The following is an 11,384-nucleotide window of genomic DNA, read 5'->3' as shown; positions in this document are numbered from 1 at the left end:
TGTGTGTGGGCGGGGCAAAATTTAGATAACAAAAATCTCTGCTTCTTCGAGTTCAGATTGGTAGAGAGATAAGACACAAATGGCATAACTATAATGCACAACATTACCAATTAAGGGTTTTAGAGAGGTGTATTATATGAACAAAGTAGGGGGTCGGGGGAGATTGTTACCGACTAGGAATGTTTAAATATTGTATTTCAGGGTTTGTTTTTTCTATTTTTTCCTGTTTTGTTTTTATTTTATTTTGTTTTGTTTTGATACAGCAGTGCAACAAAGTGGATAAAGTAGCTAGAGTACTGTGCTTGGGAGACTGGGTAGTCTGGGCTAAAATTCTACCTCTGACAGTAGCTATGCGGTAGCTATGCGACCCAGAACAAGTCACTTAATCTCTACAAATCCCTACAATTACTCAGGCAACACTCTATTTCTCTCTCTCTCTCTCTCTCTCTCTCTCTCTCTCTCTCTCTCTCTCTCTCTCTCTCACACACACACACACACACACACACACACACAGAGTCTTGTCTCTTCCTCTCTCTTTCAATAGACAGGTTCCAATTTCCATTAGTATTGAACCTTCCTGTACCAGGGCTAATGAAATCAAACAACCTTCCTATATGTTGTTCTTATCCTCTTTTATAAACTGTGACTTCCATTGTCAAAATGAAACTCTAGTTATTATTTGACCAGAAATCCTTCATTCTTTAGGGAATTCAACCTATCTTGATTTAGACCTTTATGAACAAGAAATTGGGATTCAGTAGCATTTTGATACTTTAAAAATGTTTATGTGTATTTTAAAAATATTCACTTAGGTGGAGTAAAAGCAAAGAAATCTTTTTTTTAATATAAGAGAACATGTTCTTCAAGAGTCATATTTATACTTTAATCCTTTTATGTGTTCATAGTTTGCTTCATTGAAAGTAATTCCATCATTGTCTTCTATCACTGCTTATTCTCATTCCTACACAATTTTTCATCTTATGTTATTCTTAGCCATATTTTCTCACTGAATCTTCCATAGAAGATTTTCCCAATGTGTTGGAGATCATGTGCTCCTTTGAGCCGAATATAACTTCTAGACTGCCCACTTGTATCATAATAAAAATATTGTCTTTGTTATCAGGTTTGTCTCTGCTTGAATAACCTATGATGCGCTTCCATCCTCTTTTTAGTATTATTTTTACAACTATAAGACAAAAATTCTGCTTCTGCCTATTTTAATTTTCCTTTCTTTTTCTGGCCCTTATATGAAAGGAATCTGTTTCTCTATTGAATTTAATATCAAGTTTTGAAAAAAAAACTTTAAAAAAAATCAAGATGCAAAAGACAACATCTAGGGTGCCTTTCAATGAGAGATCAAAGCCATTGTAATAAGATACTGATAGAAAAAGAAAAGGTGAATCAGACATATTAGTGATGGAGATGGACACCATCTCTACATTGGTTCTATGGAAACATAAAGACATCATGGTAAAGTGGATAGAGAACTGGACTCAAATCTAAGAATACCTGAGTTAATGTCCACCCTTTGTAATATACATATCACATGATCCCAAGCAACTCATTCTCTTTCTCAATACTAGACAATTTTCTAAGATTTGCAGTTGCAGAGAACGTATTTAACTGACCTGCATTTGTAGGAGCTTTCATACTTAGGCATTCTCTACACTAATAAAATCATGAGTCCTTATTTTTGTCTTTAAAAAAAAAACACACAAAACTAAGAAGAACTTAGAATCCCAACAGGAAAGAATACCATCCCCTCAGGAACTAGAAAGAGGACTAATTAGGTAGTGTGATGCAATTTAAAAATTTTTCATATTCAGTAGTGTATTGTGTAGTCACAAAAGTATAGAGTAAGCAGAAATATGAACTAGGATCCAAATGTTAAAGGATGAAGGACCACGGCCCTTAGCTTAAGATTGGTGGCTATAACTAAATCAAATTTGTCTCTTGCCTTGAAAATAGGGGGATTACTACCTGCAATCTTCAACTAATCTGATTTATCAGTGTTAAACTGTAACAATGTATATATGAAATAATCTCAACAACAACAGCTCATTCCTCAAGATTTATTTTTAACCATAATTGTTGTTATTAATTGGATCTGGTCTGGGTTTTTTTTTTTTTTTTTTGGGGGGGGTAGCTATCATAAGAAATTTCATGAGATTACAAGCTAAAATCAAGGACTTTTATGGGGAAAAATTTTTGTGGAAAGTATGAATAGGAAGGATCTGAATATCCTTCCAAGAAGATAATACTGAAACTGCCTGGGTTCATTCTACTTTTTTGTTAAGATTTATAACATACAAAATAGTCAAATACCATTAGAACATTTAAGTAAGTTAGACACTTATCATAAGCTCTGGTAATCACTCTGCTCCTTCCTAAAATTAGTAAAACAGGACTTCCCACCCAGGTAAGAACTTCAGATAATCAAAGAGAAAAGATAAACATTTTATGGGTCAATTGGGGTGAATTAAATCAGGTTAGATCCTGCATCATTTAAAAAAAACAAAAACACTATGTAATGAATATATATCCTTTATTCTCACAAAGAATAGTTACAGAAACTTAGCATTATCCGTGGCACATATTAAGTGCTTAATAAGTGTTTGTGATTGCTTGATTGAGAAAAAGGAAAAACTAGAGATAGTAAAATTCTCTATTTCTTTTAAAGCTCACTCTGATCCTATTTGCAGTTTTTACTGAGAATGTTGTAAAAGTGTGATAACATACCACTGTTGTCTTGACGCAGGTGAAATGAGAACTGATTAAAAGCATTGGCTAGATTGCTCTAATCTTAGGAAGATATCACAGTGCCATTTATGTTCCTCTTCTACTATTTCATTTTATTCTTTTGTGTAAGAGGCTATCCATAAGATCGACGTGAAGGGCCTTCAGCATACCAACATAACTGAACTTTAATTTTTAAAAAAGGTAAACAGGAAATGGCTTTGTTGTTATATCTTTTTTATTATTATTATTTTCAATTCCTTAGATTAGAGCTGTAGTATTAAAACTAGAAAAATCAAAACAGGAAGCACTGCTGACAAGCACATTTTTCTCTGATTTTGTTTTGCGTTCACTAATTCTTGCCATTTAAAAATTCTATACTCCTTCAATGTAATTTTAATATGTGATTTATAGCCAATGATATCTTCTTTTTTGTGGATCTGTTCTCTCCCACATTGTGAAGAATTTCTAATAGGATCTATGATTTTATAATTGTGGGGATTCTTTTTACTAAGAAAACAATCAATTTACCATGATAATTTATCAGACAGTTATGGGGAGTTGCCTGAGACATATAGTGGTTGCCTAAGGTCCTATATATAATATGCCAGAGGTTGGATTTGAACAATAGTTTTCCTATCTTCAGAACCAGCATTTTAACTACTATGTGAAATGGCCTTCATGTTACATAGCTAAAATTCATTCAAATATTAGATCCAACTCAGACTTTAATGGTTCTCATTCTCATACAACAATGTTGTCTACTGAATTAGTCTAGTAAACTAGCAAGTTCCCTCTGTTTGGGCAGGTAGGTGATTATAGAATACATGGATTAAGTTGTCTGTTGGGAGTTCAGTGACCTGAATTAAAGAAATTCATCACTAAAACCAGTGACAATAGCATCTGATACTTATATTCTGTTTTAAAGAAAAGATATTTTATTATTCAAAAACACAGAGGTTATCATTTTAAGGACCTTTGGTAGGATTATAGGATTTTTCATAGATTTACATCTAGAACCAAACCTAGATCTCATCTGTCCTAATCTCCTCACTTTACAAATGCAAAAATTGAGGCCCCAAGAAATAAAGTAATGCCCAATGGTACACAAATAGTAAATTTTTGAACTGAGATGTGAAAACAAGTTTCTCTATCAAATTTCATTACTTTTCTCATTAAATTTTGCTAGTTATTTTTCTTCTGATTCCATTAAGACAAATATAGATAATGCCACCAAAAGACAACTACTTCAGAAAGTTAAGGATATTAAAACAGAAATGCTTGGTTGAACTAAGCAGAACCAGGAAAACAATTTTACATGATGACCAAAACAGAGTAAAAAAAACAACACTGAAAATGTTAGAATTTGCAACAATATAGTGTCCAGTTATCAGAAATTCAGAGAAATAGTAGTGAAGCATGCCTACTCCATCTTGGCAAAGAAATGTTGGACTACAGATATGGAATGAGGAAGACATTTTCATTCAGTCCATTTGTCAATTTCTTTTGATTCATTGGGTTATTTGCAACAAGGACAAGGTTCATGGAGGCAAGATGAGGAGTCTTTAGGAACTGATAAGGATTTTTAAAAAAGAAAACCAATAAGATGGGGCAGCTAGTTGGTGCAGTGGATAGAGCACCAGCCCTGACATCAGGAGGACCTGAGTTCAAATCTGAAAACAATTTACCACTTCCTAGCTGTGTGATCCTGGGCAAGTCACTTAATCCCAAGTGCCTCACCAAAAAAGAAAAAAAAAAAAAAAAAGAAAGAAAGAAAGGGAAAAAAACCCAAAAATACATTAAAAAAATAAAAAGAAATAAAACGCACAAATAACAGGCAAAAAACAAGATACAACCAAATAAGAATTATAAAGGCATACACACAGATATTAAGAAAGTTATATTCTGAGGAATGTTGAAAGTATTGATCACAGGAATGAACCAAATTCACTTGGAAAGGGAGTAATTATGGAATCTATAAAACTATATGACAAGGTTAAGAAACTACCAAAAGCAATAGCAGGAAGGACTGAGTAAAAAGGTAATTATGGAGGCCACAATAAAATGGAAAGAAAGGCCAGAAATTTAGATTAGGTCCAAAATGTAGTAAGCAGGACTTGAAACAATGGAGAAGGATCTGTGATCAAATGAAAAGTAAAACTATTGCTAGTGTGGAAGGGATGGATTCTTCTTTTGTCCAAGGCTGCAGATGCTGAATCTAATTAGGTAAGACTAATATCTTTCATTTCCAACTTCTTTTTTTTTTTTTACTCCAGCTCCTTTACACATTCAATGAGCTTCCTGGCTTAATCCAGGAAATGCTGAAAGGAAAGGAGCAATATAAAGATAGATTCAGCAATAAAGGTCTTAGAGTTTTTAGAAAGTAAAGCTCATGATTTGAGAAAGATAATGTTGTATTTATTAAACATTAACATTTATTAATTATATTATATGACAATTAATATATTAAATAACGATTTATAATAATAAACAATAGTTCTGTAGTAGCTTAGATATGGCATGAAAGGGGTAATAAGTGAGGAGGAAAATGAGCTAAGATGTGTGTGGGAAGGGGAGTAAAGTCAATGTTCCTATCAAAGTTCAAGTCAATTAAAGGAAATAGACTTCTAATAGATACCTACTATGTACATAATAATAGCCCAGATACTGGTTAGTAGAAATGCCTACTAACTATTCTTTTTTTAATTTTTATAACAGTAGATTTTTATTTTTCAAAATACATAAAAAGATAGTTTTCAGCATTCAAACTTGCAAAACCTTGTATTCTAAATTTTTCTCCTTCCCTCCCCACCTTCCCCTTCCCTAGATAGTAAGTATTTCAATATAGGTTAAACATGTACAATTCTTCTATACAAATTTCCACAGTTATAATGCTGAACAAGAAAAATCATATCAAAAAAGAAAAAAAAAGAGAAGAAAAATAAGCAAGCAAATATTAACCAAAAAAAAAAAAAAAGTGAAAATACTATGTTGTGATCCACATTCAGTCCCACAGTCCTCTTTTTGTATGCAGATGGTTTTCGCCATACCAAGTATATTGGAATTGGCCTGAATCATCTCACTGTTCAAAGAAGCCAAGTTCATCACTTCATCATCACATAATCTTGTTTTCTTAACAATTATTCTTTAAAAAGATTTTGCTGGGCAGCTCGGTAGTGCAATAGATAAAGCATCAGCCCTGAAATTAGGACCTGAGTTCAAATCACTAATTTATTATATTTGGTTTGCCAGTACAGTTCTTCAGAATCACTCCCTAATTTCACCTCATGATTCTTTTTTTGTTTCTCTTATGAATTTATTGCATTATTTTTTATGGCTCTATGCCTTACAACCTGAATGACTTGGGAAAAGTTATATTACTTCCCTAGGATTCACTTTTCCTTACCTGTAAAATGAGAAAGTTTGACTAAATTACCTAAAGCCTTTCCAAGCTTTGCAATTTTGATCTTATGATACTGTTTATATTATTGAATATAGTCATCTGTGTGTATTTTATCCCTGCCTGTTAAACTGTCAGTTATTTTAGGATAGAGACTTTATCATATTTGTTCTTAAGGCTTTCTTAGTGGCAAGTCCAGTATAATGTATTGAATAGGTGCTCAAAATGATTTGTTGATAAATGATAAAGTTTGATTATTTGTGGATTCCTCAAGATATACACCAGCACATTAGTTTTGCCACAGTAGCTATGTTCTTTCCTTCTGCCAAAAAAAAAATTTTTTTTTTTTTTTTTTTTTTTTGGTTTGCAAGGCAAGTGGAGAGGTAAATTAGATCTTGAGAACGGCAATTTCACTCTCGAATCCATACTTGAAGATGACTTTCAATTGCGCAGAGGATAGTTGTTAGAGAGAGAGAGAGAGAGAGAGCGAGAGCGCTAATTAGATCTCTTAGTAGCCTCGACATTATGCAACTGGGTTATCTCTATGGGATAGAAGGAGAATCAACTTACAAAAAATTTGCAACAGAGAGGACTGGCGAGACTTACATGAACTGATGCTAAGTGAAATGAGCAGAACCAGGAGATCATTATACACTTCGACAACGATATTGTATGAGACATATTTTGATGGAAGTGGATTTCTTTGACAAAGAGACCTAACTGAGTTTCAATTGATAAATGACGGACAAAAGCAGCTGCACCCAAAGAAAGAACATTGGGAAACGAATGTGAACTATCTGCATTTTTGTTTTTCTTCCCGGCTTATTTATACCTTCTGAATCCAATTCTCCCTATGCAACAAGAGAACTGTTCGGTTCTGCAAACATATATTGTATCTAGGATATACTGCAACACATCCAACATATAAAGACTGCTTGCCATCTAGGGGAGGGGGTGGAGGGAGGAAGGGGGAAAAAATTGGAACAGAAACGAGTGCAAAGGATAATGTTGTAAAAAAAAAAATTACCCTAGCATGGATTCTGTCAATATAAAGTAATTATTAAATAAAAATTTAAAAAAAATTTGCAGAAGAAAACAAGTAGTACATGATAATGATGTAGAATGAAAAGAGAAAAAGTTGAAAACTTTTAATGTTGAAGAATTTTGAGAAATACTATCTTAGTATTAAGTAGAAACAGAAATACTATCTTATGGATATCATTATTCTTCTTTGGAGGTTCTTCCAAACTTTTTCTCTATAAATTCTATATAACATATAAGAACCAACGAAATATGTTGGAAATGAAATCTTTAATAAAACACAGCAACATTTAAAAATCTTAACAATTCCCTCATTTTTCAAATCTTCAGGATATGACATAAAAGACAATTGGTCTAGACAGTTCAAAATAAGTATTGTAATATTACTGAAACATTCTTTTCAGCATTTCCTTTTTCCCCCTTTCTAAATGCAAAGTCTGTGATTCATTCTGGGCATTCTGTGTAGTATACTAATGTTAAAGCATATAAACACCCATTGTTTATTTAAGTACTAGAGATGATTACATATTGTACTTCAAAAATTGCCTATTAAGTATACTAGTTTCTAAAAGAAAAATTACAAATGCAAAAAGTAAAGCATGCTTTCAAAAAAGAGGACCCATAATCAATAGTGATTTAGCAAAGATATAAAGATTACATAAAGATAAGCTTATACTATATGGAAATCTTTATTCATCCCTCTCTCCGTCTGGTTTTGGAAAATATCATAAGCAAGATCAAAGTTTCACTATTTTCTTTTCTTCTTTATCATCTTGGGAAAAGCTTTGCAATTTGCAAAAAGCTTTAATTCCCCTGAGGGAACATTTCGCTATTCTCCAGCTGAGATGTAAAGTTAGGGATAATAGGTTAAATTCCTCTATTACTAGAGCCATCTGTTAAACGTATGTCATATTTGTATGCCTGAAAGAGAGTCCCTGTGCCAGTAACATCCAATAAATTTCTTGGGATATTATTGGCATCATCGAAATGGCCAAAACAATGGGATCGCTCCTTCAACTGTTTCTTTTTATACACTTTGATAACTATAAAGATTGAAATAGAAACTAGAAAGAGAAAGGAAATTAAAGCCAATGAAATAATCAAATACACAGTTAATTTGTCATCATGCGCCTCCTCTTCAGTAGAATCTGGGACGTGCATATGAGCTTCTGAAAAGCCATCTACAAGAAGAAGGTCTAGTGTTGCAAGAGTAGAGAGTACTGGGATGCCATTGTCTCTTACAAGAATAATGAGTTTCTGCCTGATAGCATCTCTGTCGCTGATGGATCTCGAAGTTCGAACTTCTCCATTATGAGACCATACAATGAACAACCCAGGATCGGTTGCCTTAAGTAACTGGTAGGAAAGCCAGGAGTTCTGACCTGAGTCCTCATCCACAGCCACCACTTTAGTAACCAAGTAATCTTCTTCAGCCGACCTAGGGACCAGTTCACTATAAGAAGCAGAGTGGTTCTGAATAGGGTATAAAATAACTGGGGCATTGTCATTTTCATCCACGATGACTATATATACCGTAACATTAGTGCTCAAGGAAGGGGCCCCTGAATCCGATGCTTGCGCAGTCACTTTGAAGTCTTTGATTTCTTCATAATCAAGAGTCTTCAGAATGTAGACTTGTCCATTTTCTGAATTGATAGAAATGAATGGGGAGGAAAAGGGAGAATTATTGTTCTCAGGCCAGATAGAATATGTCACTTTAGCATTCTGCCCCGAGTCTGAATCAGTAGCATTTAGCGCTCCAATCATCAGGAAAGGACTGTTATTCTCAGTCACATACATGGTATAGGACGATTGATTAAAAAGAGGGAGATTATCATTGATGTCTAATATTTGCACTGTGACAGTTTCCCTAGTTGAGAGACTAGGAGATCCCGAGTCTACGGCAGTGATCATTATGCTGTAATTGGAAACCCTTTCCCGATCCAAGGCTGCATCTGTCACTAATTCATAGTAATTGTTGAAAATCGGCTTCAGGATGAAAGGGATGTCATCTGGAATGGAACAAGAGGCTCTCCCATGGTCCCCAGAGTCCTTGTCACGGACGCTAAAAAGGGCCACCACTGTTCCAGGTAAAGAGTCTTCAGGGAGTAGAGTGGAAAGAGATGTCACTGTCACTTCAGGGGGGTTGTCATTCACATCCTCCACCTCCACAAGGACTTTACAATGCGAGGATAATCCTCCTCCATCGGTGGCCCTAACACTTAGTTCATATTTTTCAGTCACTTCAAAGTCTAGAGGTTTAGAGATTCGAATTTCCCCCGTCAGAGAATCTATCTGGAAAGCACGATGACCTTTACCGGCATTTTGACTGAATGAGTAAGTCACTTCTCCATTGCGACCTTGGTCTGAATCAACTGCAGATACAATAGTCACTACTGAGCCCGTTGGACTGTTTTCTGCCACAGTAGCTTGGTACAGAGACTGAGAGAACACTGGGGCATTGTCATTTGCATCCAAGACAATGATACGGACCTTGGCGGTCCCCGAGGTGGGCGGGATTCCACCATCCACAGCGGTGAGTAGGAACTCGAGTTCTGGTTGCTCCTCGCGGTCCAGGGCCTTTACCAGGAGCAGCTCCGGGTACTTGCTGCCATCGCTCTGCTCCCTAGTGTGCAAAACGAAGGGCTCATTTGGTGGAGTGAGCGTGTAGTTCTGAAGGGCATTTTCCCCTGCATCTAAATCCTGCGCACTCTCCAGGGGGAAGCGCGTGCCAACGGTAGTGGATTCGGGGATCTTTAAAATGAATTCATCCTCTGGGAACTGAGGCGAATGATCGTTGATATCAGAAATAGCTAACTCTGCCCGGAAGAACCTCAATGGATTTTGCAGCAATAATTCAAAACGGATGATGCATTCGTCCATCTGGGCACATATTTCTTCCCGATCTATTCGGTCCTTTGTGAGCAGTTCCCCTGTTTTCAGGTCCAATAGGAAATGCTCCCCATTACCAGCCGCAACTAGCCGAGCCTGCCGAGAAGGCAACGCTTTCACATCCAGACCCAAGTCCTTTGCAAAATTAGCCACGCAGGAGCCGATGGCTATTTCTTCAGATATAGAATAGTGAATGGTTTCACACTCCACACGGAACCTCCCAAAGATAAAAATACAAACAAAGAGAACTTGCCTGATTATTTCCCGCGGTGCTGGCGCCATTACTGTCTCTCCACATCAACTGGTTACTAAACACAGCGTTGCGGTTGTGGTGACCCCCAAGTCAGAAAAAGGGTCAGATGGGCACAGGACTCCACTGTTCAGGTTCCAGCTACGACAATGTTTCCAATAGCAGAGGTCAGGATTTAGGCACAGCTTGAAAGCGCCCTGCAGACCCAAGTGCTTTTCCGAAAGCAAGGGGTTTCATGTGACAGAGTTTCGCTCTGGGATTTTCCGAAAGGCTTCTTCCTGGTCTACAGCGCCACTAAGTGGCTCAATCAAATAACGCAAGGATTGTACAGTTCGGTAAAAATAGTTAAAATCTATTGGTTCTTGCAAAGTTGATGTTTTCATGTATGTTTCAGGAGACAAACAAATTCAAGCACAGAGTATTTTAGGTAAACATAGACTATTTTCTAAGATTAGAGAAGTATTGAAAAATAATGTTAAATGAAGAGGAAAAACCATTCATGGGACGCTGATACTATCCTCTTTCATTTTCTACCACAAAAGTGACCTGCCACTCCACAAGCATAATTGTGGTATTCTTTATCTGTTTATGGCATCACTACCTGTCTCAGTGAAGAATTTTACCACAGCCACACTTGGAAATGAAAATTGAATCAATTATCAAGAGCTACAGAGAGACAAGAAATAGTTTATTAAGTATGTGACTATTGAAATTGCTGAAGACACTCTCCCCTGACTTCATAAAGATATTTGTGGTCATCTTTTCCATATATTGTTCTATCAATGGTAGATTAAGAGGAAGAGATATGGTTCACATGTGTTTTCTTGCCAAGTAAGTAGTATATCTTCAGAGAATTAAATAAAGATTTAAGAAGAGGGTGACAATAAATTCTAACAAAAAAGGGAGAAAAAATAGTCAACCTCCTGAGCACCTGCCAACTCAACGAAAATAATGGCTTCATATACTAACTAAAATTGGGCTTAGGGGTATATTCCATTAATTATTAATGAATGGAAGGAAAAATAGGCAGAGAAAACCATGGAATTTTAAAAATAGATAAGTTAT

At 35.6% G+C, this 11,384-nt stretch overlaps 1 protein-coding gene across 1 annotated transcript; it reads right to left on the bottom strand.

Annotated features, from left to right (window-relative positions):
• Positions 1 to 2,528: 2,528 nt before the first annotated feature.
• On the bottom strand, positions 2,529 to 11,362 carry LOC127550031 (protocadherin beta-1-like). Its single transcript, XM_051978597.1, has one exon. It carries the CDS (start codon positions 10,349 to 10,351, stop codon positions 8,045 to 8,047), a length of 2,307 nt encoding a protein of 768 aa, XP_051834557.1. The 5' UTR covers positions 10,352 to 11,362; the 3' UTR covers positions 2,529 to 8,044.
• Positions 11,363 to 11,384: the final 22 nt, after the last annotated feature.

This window comes from Antechinus flavipes, chromosome 2 (assembly GCF_016432865.1).
Source record: "Antechinus flavipes isolate AdamAnt ecotype Samford, QLD, Australia chromosome 2, AdamAnt_v2, whole genome shotgun sequence".
NCBI lineage: Eukaryota > Metazoa > Chordata > Mammalia > Dasyuromorphia > Dasyuridae > Antechinus > Antechinus flavipes.
Note: the sequence above shows the minus strand (reverse complement) of the source record. Positions and strands in the feature narration are given on the sequence as shown.